Source organism: Erythrolamprus reginae, chromosome 1 (genome assembly GCF_031021105.1).
Source record: "Erythrolamprus reginae isolate rEryReg1 chromosome 1, rEryReg1.hap1, whole genome shotgun sequence".
NCBI lineage: Eukaryota > Metazoa > Chordata > Lepidosauria > Squamata > Dipsadidae > Erythrolamprus > Erythrolamprus reginae.
In genome coordinates, this window is record NC_091950.1 from 363,725,279 (window position 1) to 363,746,396 (window position 21,118).

Sequence of the window (21,118 nt, forward strand, 5' to 3'; positions counted from 1 at the left end):
TAAATTAGTTGCCAAGTTCAATCTAGTGATTCAAATATTTATATATATATATTTACCTAACGGTGTGATTCCATAAAATTCTGCTTCATGTCTGAGTACATTGATACTTACTCCTCTGCAAAACACAGAAAATAGAATAAAAATATTAGTTGCAAATTAAATGTAATTTTCCAACCCATAGATTAATATTGTTAGATTCAACTAGAAACAAAATGCTTAAACTTAACAATATGCATACATATAGGAAACTGTACAGATATTAAAACTGGAAGCATATTAATTTAAACTTAAACTGCTAAGTCCACTTTTTAAAAAAAAGATGTGATGTGCTAAGGATCCAATCAAAAGCTCAGTATAAAATATAAAATAGAATGGGTATATGAAGGTGACTTAAGATAGATACACAAGATAATGGCTTCCTTGGCTTCATCAGGGCTACAGAACTCCTCAAAACTGAAACTTTTCAGGATACAGCCTTAAATGTTATGAAGCAGCCTTTTGTGATTAGATCACAGAATTTCTGATAGAGGCAGATCATATAAAAACAAATGAACAATTTAGGTTTTAAGCATAGATAGGTTAAGCCTTTTACTAAAAGGTTTAAAAATTAAAAATATCTGTTAGAAGAACCCAAATATTTCCTTACAAATTCTGAATGTGATTTGGGAAAACAGATTTTCTGTGTAACCCAGGGAAATTGTATTGCATTGTATTGTATCACGCATATTTACACACAAGAACCAGTGATCTTAACACTATTTTTAATTACTTTTCCTCCTGAAAGAGTTTCCTCCTGAAAGAGTTTAATAGAAAAATCTAACTTACCTCAGCTCTAATTCCTTTGTTCGAAGAAAATTTAAAATCGGTGCAAATGCTGCAGGATCTCTATCAATAAATATCTACAAAGAAGAGAGAGATGGTTTATTTGCTTGCAAGGACATTTTAAATTAGGAAAGCAACCCTGTCATAATTATGTAGGCTAAAGACATATTTATTTCAGTTAATGTAACTTAAACGTGCATTAAAATTTCAATTTTCAATTTTTTGAGTTTTGAGCTTGTCAAAGTTGCTAGAAACTACAGCATGCAGATTTAAAACAAGCTGTTTTGGTAACAAGTCTCACCCCAAATGCCTGATTATCTAAGCATTATTTCAAGTCAACATCATACAGTGTATTACTTTATTCTGACGTACAGTTATAACATGTTTGCATTTATTCAGTTAAGCTTATATGAATTATTTTGAATCCAACACTTTTACCAGAAAACAAATCTAACCAATTTTCACATTATAATACTATTAAAAAGCAAAATACTCACAGCACCAGTTTCGTCCTTCAGTGTTGAAATTCTCCCACTCAACAAACTGAAATCAACAAATCTAAATTACAATCTAATTTAAATAAGAGACAGAGAAAAAGATAAACCGAATAAATATTCAGAATCAACAAAGATGATTAGGGGCCTAGAAGCTGTAACATTCGAAGAACAATTGCAGGAACTGTGTATTCCTAGTCCACTGAAAAGAAGGACCAAGGTTAATATGACAGCAGTCTTTACAATTCTTGAAGGCCTGCCAGAAGTAAAAGGGAGCCAACCTATTTATAAAAGCTCCTGAAGACAAGACAAGAAACAATGGATGGAAACTAATCAAGGAGAGAAACAACCTGGAATTAAGGAGAAAATGTCTAACAATTAGAACAATCAACTAATTATCTTCGGAAACTGTGGTACCTCATCATTGGGGGCTTTTAAGAGACTGGACAGTCATTTACCAAAAATAGTATAAGTCTCCTATATCAGCAAGTTGGATTAGATAAACTTCAAGGTCCAGGGGTGAAATGCTCGCCATTTGCTCATGCCTGCCAAGTTGTCAGAGAGGCGGTCACAAAGGCAGCGCAAGGCTCCACCTACCTGTCCAGATGCCACCATTTGGGTTCTTTTCCTCTCTGCACATGCACAAAGCATTCTGTGCATGCGCAGAGGGTAAAAGAACCCAAATGGTGGCATCCGGGCAAGTAGATGGAGCTTTGCACTACCTTCATGACTGGCTCTCCGACAACTGACAGGCACGAGCGAACTGGACATATTTCACCCCGCCAAGGTTCCTTCCATTTCTGTTTCTGTTACTAAATGCTTTGGATTGTTAGCTCCCCTAAGGGGCAAGGTGATTTCTACCAATTATAATTTCATCCACATTACACCTAAATCATGTCCTATATTATTCCTGCAGCCAATCAAAACAAATTTGAAAAGTATGAAGAGCATTGCATAGTAGAAATATTTGGGTAATTTTTTTTTAGGTATAGAAAAGTCCATTTTATAAATTTATGCACGCACACAAAACGCACATTTTGTGTTCAGGTTTCATCAGCATAAACCATGATGGAACTATATTTTTCAAGAGAGTACAGGTAGTCCTTAACTTACAACCACAATGGAGCTCAAAATTTATGTTGCTAAGTGAGACATTTGTTAAGTGAGTTTTGTCCTATTTTACAAATCTGTTAGGTGAATCACTGCAGTTGAATTAGTAACCCAGTTGTTAAGTAAATTTCCCCTTTGACTTTGTCAGAAAGGGTGATCACATGACCTAGGGACACTGTGACCATCATAAGTGTGAATCAGTTGTCAAGCATCCGAATGTAAATCACATGACCATGGGAATGCCAAAATGGCCGTAAGTGTGAAAAATGGTCATAACTCACTTTTTTCAGTGCCATTGTAACTTCAAACGGTCACTAAGTGAACTGTTGTAAGTCAAGGATTACCTGTAATGTCTTTTCGACTTAGATTTCTGTAACAATTATACAAAAATAAGGTTAGGAAAGAATTATAAAATACTAAAGAATGTTTTTTTTAAAAAAAATAGCCTCATTTTTCTAGGACTCACTCTTTTCACTCTTTATAGCAAAGAGCATGTTTGATTTTAAAAAAACCTAAAGAGGACCCTGGTATAACCCTTTTGTAAGAGGCTAACTTAGGATCTACCTAAAACTTCGTAATTACTACCTAGTCTCCAATCTTTTACAATAGGTTATGGAATGGAAGCTGCAAAGGGATCTGGAAAAAGAAATATGAACCCTTTCCAATCAATGTTTACACCTGAGCATGGGACAGAAACTCCTCATTGGTTGCTCTTGTGGATGACCAAATGGTGGGACTTAAGACAGAGAAAGGCCAACTGCTAAATCTCTTGGCAGCAGTCAATCGCCATCCAAAATATGCTTTTATTTTGTCTGTGAGGATTAGGGGTTGGAAGTACGGTTTCACTCATTTCTGAGTGGATGGGTTCCAGTCACCATACTATGGGAATAAGAGATTGAGCCCTCAAGCATTTCATTATGGAGGACTCTTATCGAAGTAAAATGAACCTTGGATAGTGAATGCATCTAAAGCTGGTTGAAGCAAGAGAAACAGAAAAGCAGCTGTATTTCTATCCATTTCTACTCATAAGAGTTAGGAATAAAAAGTAGCCAAGTAAAATTTCAAATTATAAGGTTGTTGATAATTTCATTATGGATCTTAGTAGAATTTAATAGCTCCCATGTGCTCAAGGACCCAAGCTGTCAGCGCTTTATCCTTTGTTTACCTGCCATTTTCATTCTGAAACTCATTATTCAACTACCAGTAATATACTGCTCAAAAAAAATAAAGGGAACACTCAAATAACACATCCTAGATCTGAATGAATGAAATATTCTCACTGCATACTTCGTTCTGTACAAAGTTGAATGTGCACAACAGCACGTGAAATTGATTGTCAATCGGTGTTGCTTCCTAAGTGGACAGTTTGATTTCACAGAAGGTTGATTTGCCTGGAATCATATTAAATAATAATTTATTAGATTTGTATGCCGCCCCTCTCCGAAGACTCGGAGTTGTGTTGTTTAACTGTGCCCTTTATTTTTTTGAGCAGTGTACAAAACTGGAATCTCATAGCAGAAAAAGCAATCTGAGTATGGTGGAGATGGAACAGCATTATGAGAAAGGAGTTCAATATCCTCTCCTCTCTGCTATCTGAAAATATTGACTACAGAAAAATAGCAGCCATTAGAGTATTACTAACTCAGTTAACTAGGTAGCATCCTGTTCGAATTTTGTCTATAAATATCAGTGACAAAATGTAATCCTCAATTTGCTGTACAAAGAACAGCAAAATGTACACCAGCTATTTCAGTTCGACATTTATATTATAAATCAAAAGATAATCAATAACACACACAAAAAGGCTAAAAGCAATTTCAGACAATTTTGGCCTAAATATGGTAGCAAAGTTAGGAAAAAAAATAAGAGTGCAATTTCATTACAAAAACATCGGGCAAAAATTATTCGTATTTTACATAATCCACAAGACAGTAATGTTCCCTCAAATTATTAACTTGTTTTTAATACAGATAATACAATAAGAAAGGGAGCCAGGTTGCTTTGTTACAAGACAAAATTCAATAATAAAGCTTCCCAATGTAAAGAGAGAAACAAAAACCCAAACCTCTTGACATAATCTATTAGGGTTTCCCAATTAAGAGGGAGTTAGTCTCCTTAAAGCTTCTTTCAAGTAAAAATGACATAATTAAGTAAAAGGCAAAAATACCTCGAAAAAAAGGAGTCAGGAATCCACATTAGTGTTTGTCGTGAAGTACTGAACCTAGAAAAGACAGATGAAAAATCAGGTTCAATCAAATAAAACAAGATATGTTTTCAGTAGTAAATATAAATATGTTAAAACTTGACCTGATGAAGAAATAATTTTGTCACTTATTACAGACCTAATTATTTTTACTTTCCAACTTCATAATAAATCAAACGCGTTCATGTGGCTTGATTGCTTATTGAATGGAAAAAAACAATTCTAGTTTGATCCCCGACTTTCTTCAAAAAGCTGCTTTTGAAATGGAAGATATAGGAAGTTTTGATTACAGCATACAGATTATATTGGGTGAGTACCAGGCCCTTGCTTGAGTTTAATTATTTGAATCTTGACTGACAAAATGTACCTTAAAGCAATGGGGAAGTGGGGAGCATTCATCACCTGATAATTTATTCCTATTATTTATTTTCAAGTTACTGTAAAACAGTTTCTGTAAAATAGTTACAGAAAATAGTACTGTAAAACAGTTTCTGTAAAATAGTTAAAATAGTCGAGATAAAATAGAAAGCAATATTATGCTCTTTTCTAGTCATGTAAGTGATTTTAAATATGTGTCTTCAATTCTAAATACACACACACATAGAGGAAGCTATTAGTGAACACTAGTATACACATTATATCCATCCAATTTATACAGCAGCCCATCTAACAAAAGTGACTCTGGGAAGTCACAAATAAACCAATTTCACAATTAAAGGTTGTTTCAACATTTCTTCTACAACATTTTGATTAAGAGTTGTTACTCTTATATATTAAAGCAGTTAAGATGGTCTGTTTGCAGATGAGTATAATATAGATTTCTATTTTTCACTTAATAATATTCATATAAAAATATTGCATGGTAAATTGCTTTGATTTAAATTCAAAGATCTATAAACAGTTTTATTAGTGGAACAAAGTGCTTTTATTATTATTTATTCAACTTCTATGCTGCCCAATCCCGAAGGACAATTGCCACCTTTCTATTTAAGGTTTGTCAAATATTAAATGACTGGTTCCTTGGTTTAAAAGGAGCAACATAATAGATGGTTACACCAGACCTATCTTTGCTCATAGACTAAATAAGTTAATCTATGAGATACAACAACTTTGGAACAGGGAAGATAAGTCTGGGAAATTCTTATTGCTGAGCCATACTTGAATTAGCTGTTTGGCTTATTATGTCTGCTTTGAGCAACATACTATAATTAAAGCATGAGTTATTGTAGGAAAAAGACAGTGGCACTTAAAATCCCATCTTTGAGTTTCTCTCCAGGTCTTTTTCTCACTGAGGGATATAATCAGGCCAAAACATCCATTAAATAGCTGTAGTGAACACAGAGCAGCAACTAGATTTATCCAGGACCCCAACCTTTATTGCCAGTGAATCCAACAATCCTACTGTTTTCCCTATGACATAATTAACTAATCTTGAAGCACCCTAAAGACCTTGAGAGCCTATAATTTGGCACCTGGCATGCTCTTTTTTCAGTTCTCCCTGACTAGAAAGATGATGACTCTAAGACTGGACACACAAAAACCAGAGAGTCTGTGCTTCTCCAGGGCTTGCATTCCAAAAACATTTGTACTAGCTTCAATCTCATAATTGATGCATACATTTTACTAAATAAATAAATAAAATACCTAAGATGCACAGGACAATTTTGCACCTCCCTAATGCTTTCAAATACTAGCCCTCTTACAACATATAATCTTGCTAGGTTCTGCAGAGCCAGACCAGCATTTAAAATCCTTCAGATCTGTGCCATAAACTACTTTAATGAACACTCAACTCATCATACTAGAGTGCTTTATACTATAATGTAGCTAACTTTCCTCTTATTAACCTTTATTATCCCCTACAATCTTCTAACATTTTCATCCTTCCTTTTAAGCTTTTGTTTTTATATAGACTTTTGGTTTAATACCTTTATAATTATTAGTTTTAGACTCTGATGTATTTTATATGCTTTTTACCTGGCTGAACCACACTTTTCTTACGCTGGTCTTTGACCATAATAATGATTTGATTTTAATATATATGACCTCGACTATTGTTGAATTATCAAGCTGTACAAATGTTGCCTCCTCCAGGTCCTGTCGACTAAGCAATGCAGGCTCATGGGACCGTGGGGGAAGGCCTTCTCTGTGGCTGCCCTGGCTCTAGGAAACTAACTACCCCAGACATCTGTACTGCTCCCAATTTACTGGCCTTCCGTAAGGTCATGAAGACCTGTTCTGCCGGCAGGTCTGGGGGCCATGAATTGTACATCCTTCATGGCCAAATTGTATGTATGGTGTGTATATATGTGATTATGTCTTTTTATTATAAATGGTTTTTTAATGGGGTTATTGTTAGACATTATATTTGACTTCACTTAATACTTTGTATCTTTTGTATTTGTATTCTATTTTGTAAGCCGCCCTAAGTCCTTCGGGATTGGGTGGCATAGAAGTCAAACAAACAAACAAACAATATATATATATCTTTTTCAAAATGTAAATGCGAATTTTAATGATGAATAATTGACAAGTGTATGATTGTGAGAAAGTTTATTGTTAGTTTTAAAAAAGCATATGCTAAAATGGGTAGGTTTTCCACTCTAATTTGTCCTGCTTGGACCCTACTGAAGAATTTTGTCCAGTTTTGGCTAGCGTTATAAAGGGTGAGGATAAAATTAAACAGCTTTTGAAGATGATTACTAAAATGGTAAGGGATCTGGAAATTATGCCTTATAAAGAGTAGCTCATATAAAATGTTTTCAAATAGCTGATGTTCTGCCACACAGAATAGACTGTTGTTGTAATTTGGTTATCTCAAGAGACATATAAAAATAAACTGTGGGACATTTGAAGAAATACAGTTAGTCCTCAATTTACAACCACAACTGGATGAGAATTCTAGTCATAAGTCATTGTGGTCATTAAATAAATGCACCACATGACCAGGCCCATCTTTTTCAACCATTTTTAAGGCAGTTATTAAGCAAATCTCTTAGTCAGAAGTCCAAATCTATTTCCAAAATGGGCATACATTTTTTGCTGCTCAACAACTGATCATAAGTTAAGACTACCTATATTTTTGGTAAAACAAGAGATAAATGTCAAATCCTAAATGAATGCAAATTCAAAACTAAAAAACCCCCAAACAAAACGCTGAGATAGACTTGTCATGCAGACAGAAAGACAATTAACCACATTACAAAACAGAAACATGAAGGAAGAGTGAATGAGGGGAAGGATACATGGATTGATAAAAACAAAGATGTTTCTGGAAAATAACTGCCCAGAATCATTAGGATTCAGATGGTGCATAAAGTTAATTATTATTAAGAATAATAGGACATGAGTGAATGGTGTGTTTATAAAGTAGATTTACCTATATATTTCCATTTGTTCATCTCAAGCTTATTATTTCTTTCTACTTTTCTATGCTTTGCATAATGCAGCTTATCCACAAGAGAATAGCATAATCAGCATGTATAGTATTCATGTGTGCTCAATTCAATAGGAAAGAACTTGGCAGAAATTCCTGGAATCTTGATTCAGCATGTCTCAATTAGGCTCTAAGCCATACTTAGCTTAAGGCTCTCTGACATACTCCCTAGATAGTAAGCATAACAATCTTTAATGCATGTTAGGAAGAAGCCACCAAAACTGATTATCCTTTGTCAACAAGAACTGCAATTTCCTCTTTATGTCTCTCTTTATAATATATTGCTTTTACATCTAATTAAGTTGTGATACTTCTTTCTGCCACTGTCACCTAGTTTAATCAACTTATTCTGTACTGATATTGTCCTGCACTTTTTGGCACTGAAGTTAGTTATTGATGTGACATCTCTGTCCTGAAAAACAGTGACTCTCATTTTAATTCCCCAATAGATTAATTTATTCTCAGAAGTAATTGGAGATCAAGACTCCAATTGTAAGGCTTCTGTTTGTATACAGATACCATTATATACTTTTTTTAAAAGAAAAAGATCAGCTAGATGAGCCTTACATTTATATAGTACCTCATAATTTTTACATCATATTCATCTGAAACCACCAAATCAGTGTATGTGTCACAACCATTTGCATGGATAAAGCCACCCAGACAATGCTTATCTTGTAGTATTATGAAACAAGAATATACATCTAATACTTGAAGTTGTTTTATTTTTACCAAGACCCAGCTGAAATCATAGTCAAAACACAGATCACAATGTAAATTATTCATTCTATGCAGATCTATATTATTTATATTGTAATAGCAATTTTAGTTGGGTTCCATATAAAAGAGAATCCATGAGGAATTGTGATATCTCCATAAGGTATCACAAAAAGCATCAGTATAGTAATTAATACCTCATTCGTAATTATTTGTTATTTGTCATTGGTTTCAACTGAGTCTCATGTCTATAGAGATTCTCCATCACCCAAGTCATGATTGTCCCAAAAATACTTTTTCCAAGAGGCAACTCCACTTTCTTGGGGTTTTCTCTTTTCTTTCATTTCATTTCTCACCCAAGAAGTTTCTTAGGTTTTGTTCAGCAAAACGTTTTTAAAGAAGAAGAAGAAAAGCCAAGAAAGTTCAGTTGCCTTTAAGAAAAAGCAACTTTGGGACAACTGAGTCCAGTGTGGAAAAACAATCAAGAGATTCATACTTTGGAGCCACGTTTGTGTATAACAGTGGAACCAAAATCAGTCAACCCCAAGACTGTAAACGGCTTGGCTCATTGGTGGTTTGATGATGATGATGATGATGATGACGTTCGTCCATCATTTTCAAAGAGGACCATGACATCTTGGAGGCTTGATACACTTTCATGGAATGTCACAGAAAAACAGTGACAACTTACAAGGATAAATTTATGTTTTTAAAGTTCTGATATTTTTTTATCCAGTAGTTCTCAACCTTTCTAATGCTGTGACTCCTTAATACAGTTCCTCATGTTGTGGTGACCCCCGACCATACGTCTAGCGTCAATTCTCCCAACAGAGCTTGAAGCTGATTGGCAGGAAGGGCAGAGAGACACCCCCAGTGTAAATGCCTGATTGGTCGGATTGTAAAAATATGTTCCAAGGCGCCAGAGTAGAAGCTTTAGTTCCTAACACATTGGAAATTTCTTTTCCCATGGTCTTAAGCAATCCCTATGAATTGGTGGTTCGACCCCCAGGTTGAAAACCACTGCACCTAGGCAAATCTATAGCCAGAACTGAGCCTTCTTGCACATTGAACCAGATTCCTTACAACATTGATTATTTAAAGGTTAGCATTTAAATTATTATTTTGGCTATGAGCCTCTCAGAGTCTTCTGGGAGTGGGAAATAGTAATAGCAGCGGTAGTAATAAAATAGTAGTAGTAGTAGTAGTAGTAGTAGTAGTAGTAGTAGTAGTAAAAAAGACAAATTCCTTGTGTGTCCAATCACACTTGGCCAATAAAATTCTATTCTAGTGATGATGATGATAATGATGATGATGCAGCGATTCGATCAGCCTGGAAGAAAGGACAACCATCCCTTTCTTTTCCCAGGCCTGCTTCTCCACTAAAGGCATCCGCTTCTTCTTCATGCCATCACAACAGCCGCGCCTCCCCCCGTCTCCCCTCGCCCTCAACCGCCAAGATCCCCCTCCAGCCACGGCTAACATCCCACCCACCCCCAGCCCTCGTTCCGCCCTCCAGCTCACCTGGTGCCCCCGACGTTGAGCTGGATGATCTCCCCGCTGCCCGCTCCGGCAAAGCCGGCGCCGTTCCCCGCCATTTTCCCCAGCAGCAGATCCTGCCCCGAATACCGCCTGCCGTCGCCGCCGCCGCCTCCAGCCGCCTCCCCGGAGTCGAGGGAGGTGGGAAAAGGAGGCGGCGGCGGCGGAGCCGGGGGAGAAAACGGGGCGTCCAGCGAGGCCGTGGAGCCTTCCACTGCAAGCGGTTTAAACTGTCAGGTCGGGGATCGGAGAGGAGGAGGAAGAGGAGGAGGCGAAGGGTCGATCTCTCTCCCTCCGGCCAGCCATGCAGAGGCGCCGCCGCCGCCGCTACACCACCCGCCCCCCCTCCTCTGGGCCACCGCGGCTCTCAACGGCAAAAAAAAAAAAAAATCCTAGCAACGCGCGGCACCTGGAGGAGGGGACTCTGCGAGGGACAAAATACCAGCGTTGGCTGCGTCTTCGCGAGAGTCTGAAACGGAAGGCGGGAATATGCAAAACCGAGCCCGAGAAGACGAACGCCTCGGAAGGGAAGTATGCGGAAGAGGCCCGACTAGACCTTACGTCCCCTGGCCTGTTTCGTTCAAACGAGGCTGGGGCCGTTCTTTTGGAGACCGCCGGTTCTTTATTTATTTTTATTTATTTATTCTTTGTCCAATATACAATACATATGAGAGAGAATATACATTATGAATATATATATAAAAATAGGAAGTAAAAAGAAGGGAAGTGGATAGGAAGAGAATATATATAGAGGAGAGAATATATAAGATAAAAGAGGTAAGAAAAGAGAATTGGACAGGGGACGATAGGCACATCAGTGCACTTATATACGCCCCTTACTGGCCTCTGAGGAATCGGGAGAGGTCAATCGTGGAGAGTTTAATGGAGAAGTGTAGGGGATTGGGGGTTGACACTATTGAGTCCGGTAATGAGTTCCACGCTTCGACAACTCGATTGTTAAAGTCGTATTTTTTGCAGTCAAGTTTGGAGCGATTGATATTAAGTTTGAATCTGTTGTGTGCTCTTGTGTTGTTGTTGTTGCTTTAGGCTCCCGTTTTGATAGCTACATGATCGTATCCCTTTTAAAGATTCTGCCACTTCGCAGTTCCGCCAACCGACTTGGATTACTTTTCCCATCTGGGTTCACGAATTACAGTATTAATTATTTATTACTTATTTGTTTATTTATTAATAATTATTAATGTAATGTAATTAATAGTATGGTTAATATTAATAATTAATTAATTATAATTAATTAATGCTGGTGCATAAGTGCCTGTCGTCCCTGTCCTAATGTTTCCCTCTTATTAATACTCATGTATATAACCTTCATTGTGTATTATTGTGTTTTTGGACAAAAATAAATAACGTTATATCTATGTATACTACCAATACATACTTGACAGACAGACAGACAGACAGACATAAATACATATACATACATACATACATACATACATACATACATACATACGGTACATACAATAAAATAAAATTTTGTAGGTGAGGTTCTGGAGACCTCACGTACAAAAAGATATTGACAAAATTGAACGGGTCCAAAGATGGGCTACAAGAATGGTGGAAAGTCTTAAGCATAAAACGTATCAGGAAAGACTTAATGAACTCAATCTGTATAGTCTGGAGGACAGAAGGAAAAGGGGGGACATGATCAAAACATTTAGATATGTTAAAGGGTTAAATAAGGTTCAGGAGGGAAGTGTTTTTAATAGGAAAGTGAACACAAGAACAAGGGGACACAGTCTGAAGTTAGTTGGGGGAAAGATCAAAAGCAACATGAGAAAATATTATTTTACTGAAAGAGTAGTAGATCCTTGGAACAAACTTCCAGCAGACGTGGTTGCTAAATCCACAGTAACTGAATTTAAACATGCCTGGGATAAACATATATCCATTGTAAGATAAAATACAGGAAATAGTATAAGGGCACACTAGATGGACCATGAGGTCTTTTTCTGCCATCAGTCTTCTATGTTTCTATGCTTCTAAAATAAAAAAATCCAATTCATCTGCAAGGAGCTAGCTGATTAACAGAGGAGCACTTGAATAAATTCCCTAATTTCTAGTGTACAGTACTTTTCGATGAAATCCACTTGATTTTTTTTTTCACTTGAATTCCTAGCCAGAAAAGAAAAACACTTCACAAGTGTACATTTTGTAATTAATCTTTATTACGGTTAACCGACCAACACAAAGTATACATTTTTGTCTGTAAAGTTGTTAAGTGTGAGTTTACCTAGATGTAGAAGGTAAACCTTAGCGTGCATTGGCAGCACCTTTAAGCAAAGATTCCTTTGATCAAGGTGTAATTGTTTCAAGAGTAGTGTTACATTAAAATCTATTAATCTATGAATGAGATTAAGAACATTCCCTGCACAGAACACACATGTGGGAAATCTCTAGTTCTCCATATGTTGCACAGTGAAGGGCTCCAACAGGTACAGTCAGGTTGACTTTTCCTTCTGTGCTCTGGGTATGTTTTTCCTATCGCAGTAAATGAAATTGAATATGTATAATTTTGGAAGAGCTGTGTGTGCATGTGTGTACATACACATACAGTTTATATGGTAGATAATGTATATTTTTGTCTGCTTGTGAGTAAAATGTATATACAGTGATCCCCCGATTATCGCGAGGGTTCCGTTCCAAGACCCCTCGCAATAATCGATTTTTCGGGATGTAGTGGTGCGGAAGTAAAAACACCATCTGTGCATGCGCGCCCCTTTTTCCATGGCCGCGCATTCGCAGATGGTGTTTTTACTTCGGCACCTGGCTGAGGAGCCGCCTGCCTGCCCGCTTGTCCGCCGCTTTTCAGCTTGTCCGCCGCTTGTCCGCTTGTCCGCCGCTTTTCAGCTTGTCCGCCGCTTTTCCGCTTGTCCGGCCGCCGCTTTTCTTGTCCGCCCGCCGCTTTTCCGCCACTTGTCCGCCCGCCACTTGTCCGCCGCTTTTCCGCTTGTCCGCCCGCCGCTTTTCTTGTCCGCCCGCCGCTTGTCCGCCGCTTGTCCGCCGCTTGTCCGCCGCTCTGGGAGTTGAAGACCCAGGGAAGGTTCCTTCGGCCGCCCAGCAGCTGATCTGCTCGGCAGCGCAGTAGCAGCGATGAGCCGAAGATGGGGTTTTCCCGTTGCCCACGCAAAGGGGAAACCCCATCTTCGGCTCCTCGCTGCTACTGCGCTGCCGAGCAGATCAGCTGCTGGGCGGCCGAAGGAACCTTCCCTGGGTGCCGCCCGCCGCTCGAGAGCAAGAGGGGGAGAGATAGAGAAAGAGAGAGAAGGAAAGAAAGAGATGAGAGAGGGAGGAAGAGAGTGTGAGAGAGGAAGAAGCAAGATAGAGAAAAAGAGAGAGAGAAAGATGAGAAAGGAAGGGAGTGACATCATCGGGTGGAAAAATCGCGATATAGCCTTTCGCAAAGATCGAGATCGCGAAACTCGGGGGATCACTGTACATATATGGCATATATACATAGAATTAAATAGTATATTTTGGATGTTCAATAACAGTAAATAGGGAAATTGTATCTCTTTAAGGCGAGGAGAGGCCAGGCACCCTAACCCAAACCCTTGATGTGAATGACATCAAGTTGGCAACCTTTAAGCCAGTCACATGACCTCTAAGCCAGTCCCCGTCACTTGATCGTCAAACCGGTCCCACCTGGTCACATGGCCTGCAAGCCACACCCACAAAATAAGCCATGCCCTCAGTGTGGTAGTGAAACTTTTTGCAGCCCTTCAGTGATGTTGCTGTACTATACACAGAAACACCCAATTACCATGTCATAATACTTGGAAGAAATGGCATAATACTGAGAATTCTACATTTCTAACCACATTTTGAATATTTTTTGCAACCTTATTAAGTTACATTTTAATATTTGAAGAATGGAGATTTATTTATCAACTGAGTTTTGCCAACACATTCCAGTTTTTTCATTGCCACTATTTTACAAGACTCTTCAATTTCCATAGCTGTATTGCTATGATATTACACAAAGTAGCAAACATTTTCTTGATACATATTTACATTTCCTTCTTTTGATTAGGGCAATTGCCTTCATGGGTCTGGACTGACATTGTTACAATAGTAGAAAGATGTAGATATCCAAGTTTCAGGTAATAATGTGTCTATTCTTGTATTTCTGGGCAATTTTCACTGGATTAATGAGAACCTAATTGTACAATTATACTTTTAGCATATTTCTAATTTTGCAGTTGCATAATAAACATAGAAAATAGAGAGGGAAATTGCACTTGACTCCCAATATTCAGTAAAATGAGAAACCTTTTATAGGTTTGTGGCACTAATGCATGAGCCCAGCAAGCTTTTGCATGTCTATTTTTTTTAACAACGAATAATTCAAATATCTTCTTTTGAAAATATCTGTAGATTTTGTTTGAACTCTGCAGAGGGAAGATAAATACATATTTACAAAAAAAAATGAGGCTTGTGGGTGTGTATATTATATCAAAAATCCTAGTATGGCAAGAGAGACATTCCCATTAAGTTAAAGCCTGTCCACTCTTACTGCCATGGCATTTACAACTCTTAATAATGATCCTTATCCTGTCTCTTTTGCAGCTGCTGCAGATCACTGTCAAATGGTGCTACTCTGATTATATGTATTCAGCTGGTCATTGGCAAATCGTCTTCTTGATTCCTCTTCCCTGTTGTTGTTTTTTAGTATATCTGTAGTCAACTGACAGTTGGAAATGGTATCACTGTCACGTATATGAGGTAAATCTCAATGCAGAACTAGTCCAGTATAGCTACATTTCTTATTTTGCTCCTTCCTGTCATGCCCTGATTTTTTAATGGACCACCACAGTCAAAAGAGAGCTGTCACAAGAACTCTTTTTTTTTTTGCAGTTAAGAGTTCTCTTTGCTTCCTTTCTTTTCTTTATGTATAGGTAGTAAGTAATGATTTTCTATTTTTTCATTCCTTTTGGCAAACAGTGTTTCTGCCATTTAATTTGGTATTTCAACCTTACACTAAAATTGTAAAGGCTACAGAGCTACAGAGACAAAGCAAGTTTGAACAATCCAAATTTATTATAGAATGTGATAGAGAAGTGTCTTGCTTTTGCATTTAGTTATGGCAAGCTTACCAAAGAGATGCAAAGGGAGCCCCTCAGGGGTGGGTGCTAACTTACCTCACTGCCAATTCACTTATTTCTGTGCCACGTGAATACGCCTTGTGAGAGCGTGCCTTTGCACAAGCACGCACACACAGGGCCGAAAAATTAAAAAAAAATATTTTTTTATGTTTTAAAATAATTTTTTAAAAACAAAAATGGAAACATGATGGTGACCACGTGCACAGTGATGGAAACTTGGCTTTTGCACATGCTCAGTAGAAAAAAATTAAAAAACCTCAAAAATATTTTTTTTAAAATGGCGGCGCCCATATACCGCTACCGACCGAACCAGTTCCATGATGTCATCACCAGCGAGTCACTAACAGTTCAGGTGAACTGGTTGGAACTAGGAGGAAGCCACTTATGGAGCCCCTGTCCTAAAAAATGCAGTTGAACCATTCATGAACAGATCCAAAGGATTACTAGAACAGTTTCACTTCAGTAAAATGGCAATAAACAGTGCTGAGCAGAGGCCAGTGGCATATCTGCTGGAATATCTAGTAAACACCTCTTTCATCCCATATTATTGGTTTAAGGGAAGAAACACTAATCCTGCAGTAATTACTAAAACTTATGTTACTCATTGGCTGGGGGGGCAGGGTGAGATTAGAAACAATGTGATGATATCAGTTCCATGATTAAAGTAAGTGAGACAAGCTTTAGAGATTATTTTTGTTTGTTTGTTTATTTTTTTTATTTTTTATTTTTTTTTATTTTAATTTTTTTAATTGTTTGATTTGACTTGACTTGACTTGATTTGATTTGATTTGAAAACTATGTGGTTAATAACTAGCGGTGGGCTATGAGCCGGAATGCTAAATTGCGCTCAGATGCACCTGTGTTTCGGCGAGGTTTTTTTGCTTCCGCGCATGCTGAGACACGGACGCACCTGTGGCTCCGTGCATGATTTTGCTTCCTCCACAGAACTTATGAGCTGAAGCGGTGAGCGCAATATTGCGTTCTGGCTCATAGCCCACTGCTGTTAATAAGGCTGCAATTTCAGAAAAATATGCAGCTGTTTTTAGGAATTTGTGGAAAACCACATTGGCACCAAAATGACACACAAGCAGAGGTAACATGCACCATCATGTACTTTTGGCCTGCTATCTGGCATTTTTCATGGCATTTTCAGGATGACATCATGCATATAGCATCATTTGCTAATCTTGCCGCCCCCAAGGATATCCATGGTACTGTGCAGTCCTGCAAACTGCAAAACATTTTTTTTTGCAATCATATTCAGCTATTTAATGATTCAGTATATTGGGGTTTGGGTGCCAAGAAATGGAGAATTAACACAATTTTAATGATGTATTCCAATTTGCAAAAGTGAATAAATTGATAGCTTAATCATTGATTCTCAAATTGCGGACAATTGTATCCAAACACCAAATATTTGGTATTTTAAAGCAACAATAAACTATCTTAGAATCTTATATTACTGGGATGCAATAAATTATCCAAATTCAGGTATCATGCTAGATCATCTATGGCTGATTTGATTACTTAAACAAACTAGAGAACCAAAGTAAATCTGAATATCAATATAATATGCCAATTTTCCTACTTCATATAGATGTGAAAAAATGGCCACTAAGTTTATGCAGAAAGTGAATCTTCACCACTTATGTTTTGCAGTTACTGTTGTTAATTTTTTGTTGCACTTCAAAGTCTAGTAGAATGCAAGAAGGGGTTTTTTTTGGGGGGGGGGATCTCCGTTTTGGCAAGTCACATATTTTCAAGAGAACTATAGGAAACTAATGTGATGCAATATTAATATTTGGCCACCAGATGGGTATATTGTTCTGAGATTGTAAAATGAATCATTTGAATTAACTTTGTATGCATTGTCAGAGCTGTCTACTTTGATCACAGTGAAGGAAAGACCAAATATCACATTAATCCTGCTTCATAGAAATTTAGTTTCTATGAAACAGAATTAATTACATTTATCATTTAGTCGATAGTAAAAGAATTTTGTCAGGCTCAAAGCTGATGAAACTGTTACGAAGAAACATGTAGCAAAAATCTTGATCTTTGTCAACATTCCATAAATAAGTATTGTTTTCAGTGTATCAATTAATAGAGCTACAGTATTTACAATAAGGACCTAGATACTTTTCATAAGTACAGCGGTACCTCTACTTAAGAACTTAATTCGTTCCGTGACCAGGTTGTTAAGTAGAAACGTTCTTAAGTAGAAGCAATTTTTCCCATAGGAAACAATGTAAAAGCAAATAATGTGTGCAAACCCATTAGGAAAGAAATAAAAGTTCAGAATTTGGGTGGGAAGAAGAAGAGGAGGAGGACAGTCGCTGCTGAAGGAAGGTGAGCGCCCCCATTTGCCTTTCCACGCCCAGATGCTCCGGGAGGCAACCTTGCGCCAGGTGTATGGTAAGCAGTGTGAGGGAGTCACCACAGCAAAGTGGTTTATTCCCTCTCCAAGCGCCCAGAGAAAGGAAAATGCTCCGTTTGCTACGGGCTGCCAAAGCCTCCTTAAGTGCCACCAAAAGGCTCCTCTGGTAGCCCAGAAAAGCCCGAGATGGCCGGGAATGGCAGGAAACTGGCCGGGCCTTCATGCCACTCTCAAATTTCCTGGGAAATTTTTCTGTGCTGGGGTTCTTAAATAAAAAATGGTTCTTAAGTAGAGGCAAAAAAATCTTGAACACCCAGTTCTTATCTAGAAAAGTTCTTAAGTAGAGGTGTTATAGAGGTACCACTGTATTTCATAACTATTCAATGACGGGTTTTTATATATATATTTCTTTATTTTACTGGCTGATCTTCATATAAATACATTTGTCTAGTCCTTTGATCGCCAATTTATGCTCTCTGTGATGGCATTAAAGTTGTCTTCACAGCTCAGGTTTACCATGCATCTACAGAGAGGGGCGGCATACAAATTTAATAAATAATAATAAAATAATAATAATCTGTGCACGCCTCCTGCAGGCCAGCTGAATTTGGGGTCTTTTATATGCATCCAAAAGATTTTTGGATCTTTTCTATGGGGTGGAGCACATGTGGGAGATGTGTACACATGTGCGGAGCTACTCATGCATGCGCAGGGGCCATGCATAGGGTGGTGGAGTGTGGGGGGTCACACGCACATGCCGGTAAAAATCAGTAAAATGTAGAGCCAGACTTTTGAGGGAAATATGCTGACTCGGTAAACTGCTTAGAGAGGGCTGTGAAGCAGTATATAAGTCTAAGTGCTATTGCTAATAAATATTTAACTTTTTTTTCTTGGATTAGTCCATGTATTACTAAACTTTGCTTAAGGATGGTCATTAAAAGAACTGAAGGAAAAAATATTATCATACCCATTTGCAAATATATGTAGTACTTGTCCCCATGACACTGAATTTAGAACAAGCACATATATTATCCCTCAGCAATTTGTTTGTTTGAAAATATGCTAGATTCAATATGTACAATATAAAGTCAGAAATGCAGAATGCAAATATTATAAACTATTAATAAATAAATAAATAAAACTTATGGAATAAATCTGTATTAACTATGAAAAAGCAGAAGTTTTCTTCAATTAATATTTCAACCACTAAGGGTCACTATAGGTCTTCAATGTTTAAGAGTGTTCTGTGAATTTCTTGATTGATTCTATGCCAGCAAGTCTCTTTCAACTCCTATTGATAACATAAATAGATTTTCTCCTTGAGTCTCTAACCTAGCATTTTAGATCTTCTACTATAACTTAACAGAACGCAGGCGTGCGAGCAGTCATGGGTCTTCCCAGATACACCCATGTTTTGTCAACACTCCGTGGGCTACATTGGTTGCTGATTAGTTTCCAGACACAATTCAAAGTGTTGGTGATGACCTATAAAGTCCTACATGGCATCGGACTGGAATCCTTACGGGACTGCCTTCTGCCGCATACATCCCAGCGGCTGATTAAGTCCCACAGAGTTGGCCTTCTCCAGGTCCTGTCGACCAAACAATGTCATCTGGTGGGGCCTAGGGGAAGAGCCCGCGGAGATTCCCCCGGAGATTCAAACTGTTCCCACCCTCCTTGCCTTTCGCAAGAGCCTGAAGACCTATCTATGTCACCAGGCATGGGGTAACTAATGTATCCCCTTTTCTGACCATTAAAGTTATGAATGGGTATGATTGTGTAGTATCAATTGTTTTTTAAGATAATGGGTTTTAGCTACAGTTTTAATTTTTAGATTTGTATCTGTATTGTTTTATTGTTGCTGTGAGCCATTCCAAGTCTTCAGAGAAGGGCGGCATACAAATCTAATATATTATTATTATTATTATTATTGTTGTTGTTGACTACTGTATATACAGTGATCTCTCGATTTTCGCGAAACGCTACACCACGGTTTTTCAAAAAATATTAATTAAAAAATACTCCATGGTTTTTTTGCTATACCACGGTTTTTCCCACCCGATGACGTCATATGTCATCACCAAGAGTCACTTCTGTTTCTCTTTCTTTCCTGTCATTCTCTGCTTCAATCATTTTCTCATTTCTCTTTTTTTCTCCCCTTTTTTCTATCATTTCTCTCTCTTCCTTCCACTCTTCTCTCTCTCTCTTTCTTCCTCTCTCTCACTCTCTTCCTTCCTTTCTCATCTTTCTTTCTCTCTTTCTCTATCTTGCTTCTTCCTCTCTCACACTCTCTTCCTCCCTCTCTCATCTCTTTCTTTCCTTCTCTCTCTTTCTCTATCTCTCCCCCTCTTGCTCTCGAGTGGCCGGGTGAACGGCGGGTGGCCGGGCGAACGGCGGGCGGGCGAGCAAGCGGCCGGGCGGGCGAGCGAATGGGCGAGCGGGCGGGCGGGCGAGCGAACGGGTGAGCGGCGGGCAGGCGAACGGGTGAGCGGCGGGCGGGCGGGCGAACGGGTGAGCGGCGAGCGAGCGAGCGGCTGGGCGAGCGAACGGCCGGGCGAGCGAACGGGCGAGCGGCGAGCGAACGGGTGAGCGGCGAGCGAGCGGGCAGCCGGGCGGCGGGTGAGCGGGTGCTGGGGGGCAGGGGCAGCCGACATTGAAAGCAATCTTTGTCGGCTTCCGCACTTTCGTCGCTCCCCGCCTCCACCATCTGCGCATGCGCGGCCATGGAAAAAGGGCGCGCATGCGCAGATGGTGTTTTTACTTCCGCACCACTATACTGCGGAAAATCGATTATCGCGGGAGGTCTTGGAACGTAACCCCCGCGATAATCGAGGGATCACTGTAAAGTATATCAGATCAAATATCAGATCTCTCTCTCTCACCCTCTCTCATACATACATACATACATACATACATACATACATACATATGAAGCATAAACACTGAATGTTTATATCCTTACAATGATGGTTTTATGTATGTGTTGTTTTTTATTTGATTGCTGCACACACCGAGAGTCACTTCTTATGAGATGGGTAACTATATAAATTTGATAAATAAATAAATAAATAAATAAATAAATAAATAAATAAATAAATAAATAAATAAATAAATAAATAATGCATTGTACCCATTGCCACTAAAATTAGTCCATTCACGTTGCTTCTGGATTTCTTGGGTAACCATTAATGCTCTTAATAATAATAAATGCATTTTTATCATATGTAAAATATTTCCCACTAGTAGCATCTAAATATCAGATCAAACATAATTTAAATATAAAGTTTATAAAGCATG

At 38.2% G+C, this 21,118-nt stretch overlaps 1 protein-coding gene across 3 annotated transcripts in view; it reads right to left on the reverse strand.

Annotated features, from left to right (window-relative positions):
- The window catches only part of KCTD3 (potassium channel tetramerization domain containing 3), a 39,259-nt gene extending 28,363 nt beyond the window's left edge, over positions 1 to 10,896 (reverse strand). The window contains exons 1-6 of one of the 3 annotated variants that reach the window (XM_070734414.1): positions 10,489 to 10,709; positions 10,304 to 10,430; positions 4,594 to 4,647; positions 1,320 to 1,365; positions 826 to 899; positions 57 to 115 (exon numbers count right to left, since the gene is read on the reverse strand). In XM_070734414.1, coding sequence (XP_070590515.1) covers positions 57 to 115; positions 826 to 899; positions 1,320 to 1,365; positions 4,594 to 4,647; positions 10,304 to 10,377 — 307 coding nt within the window. In that variant the 5' untranslated portion in view covers positions 10,378 to 10,430; positions 10,489 to 10,709. Of the gene's footprint in view, positions 1 to 56; positions 116 to 825; positions 900 to 1,319; positions 1,366 to 4,593; positions 4,648 to 10,303 lie in introns of all 3 variants that reach the window. The other 2 variants (XM_070734415.1, XM_070734413.1) reach the window with 2 other exon arrangements.
- Positions 10,897 to 21,118: the final 10,222 nt, after the last annotated feature.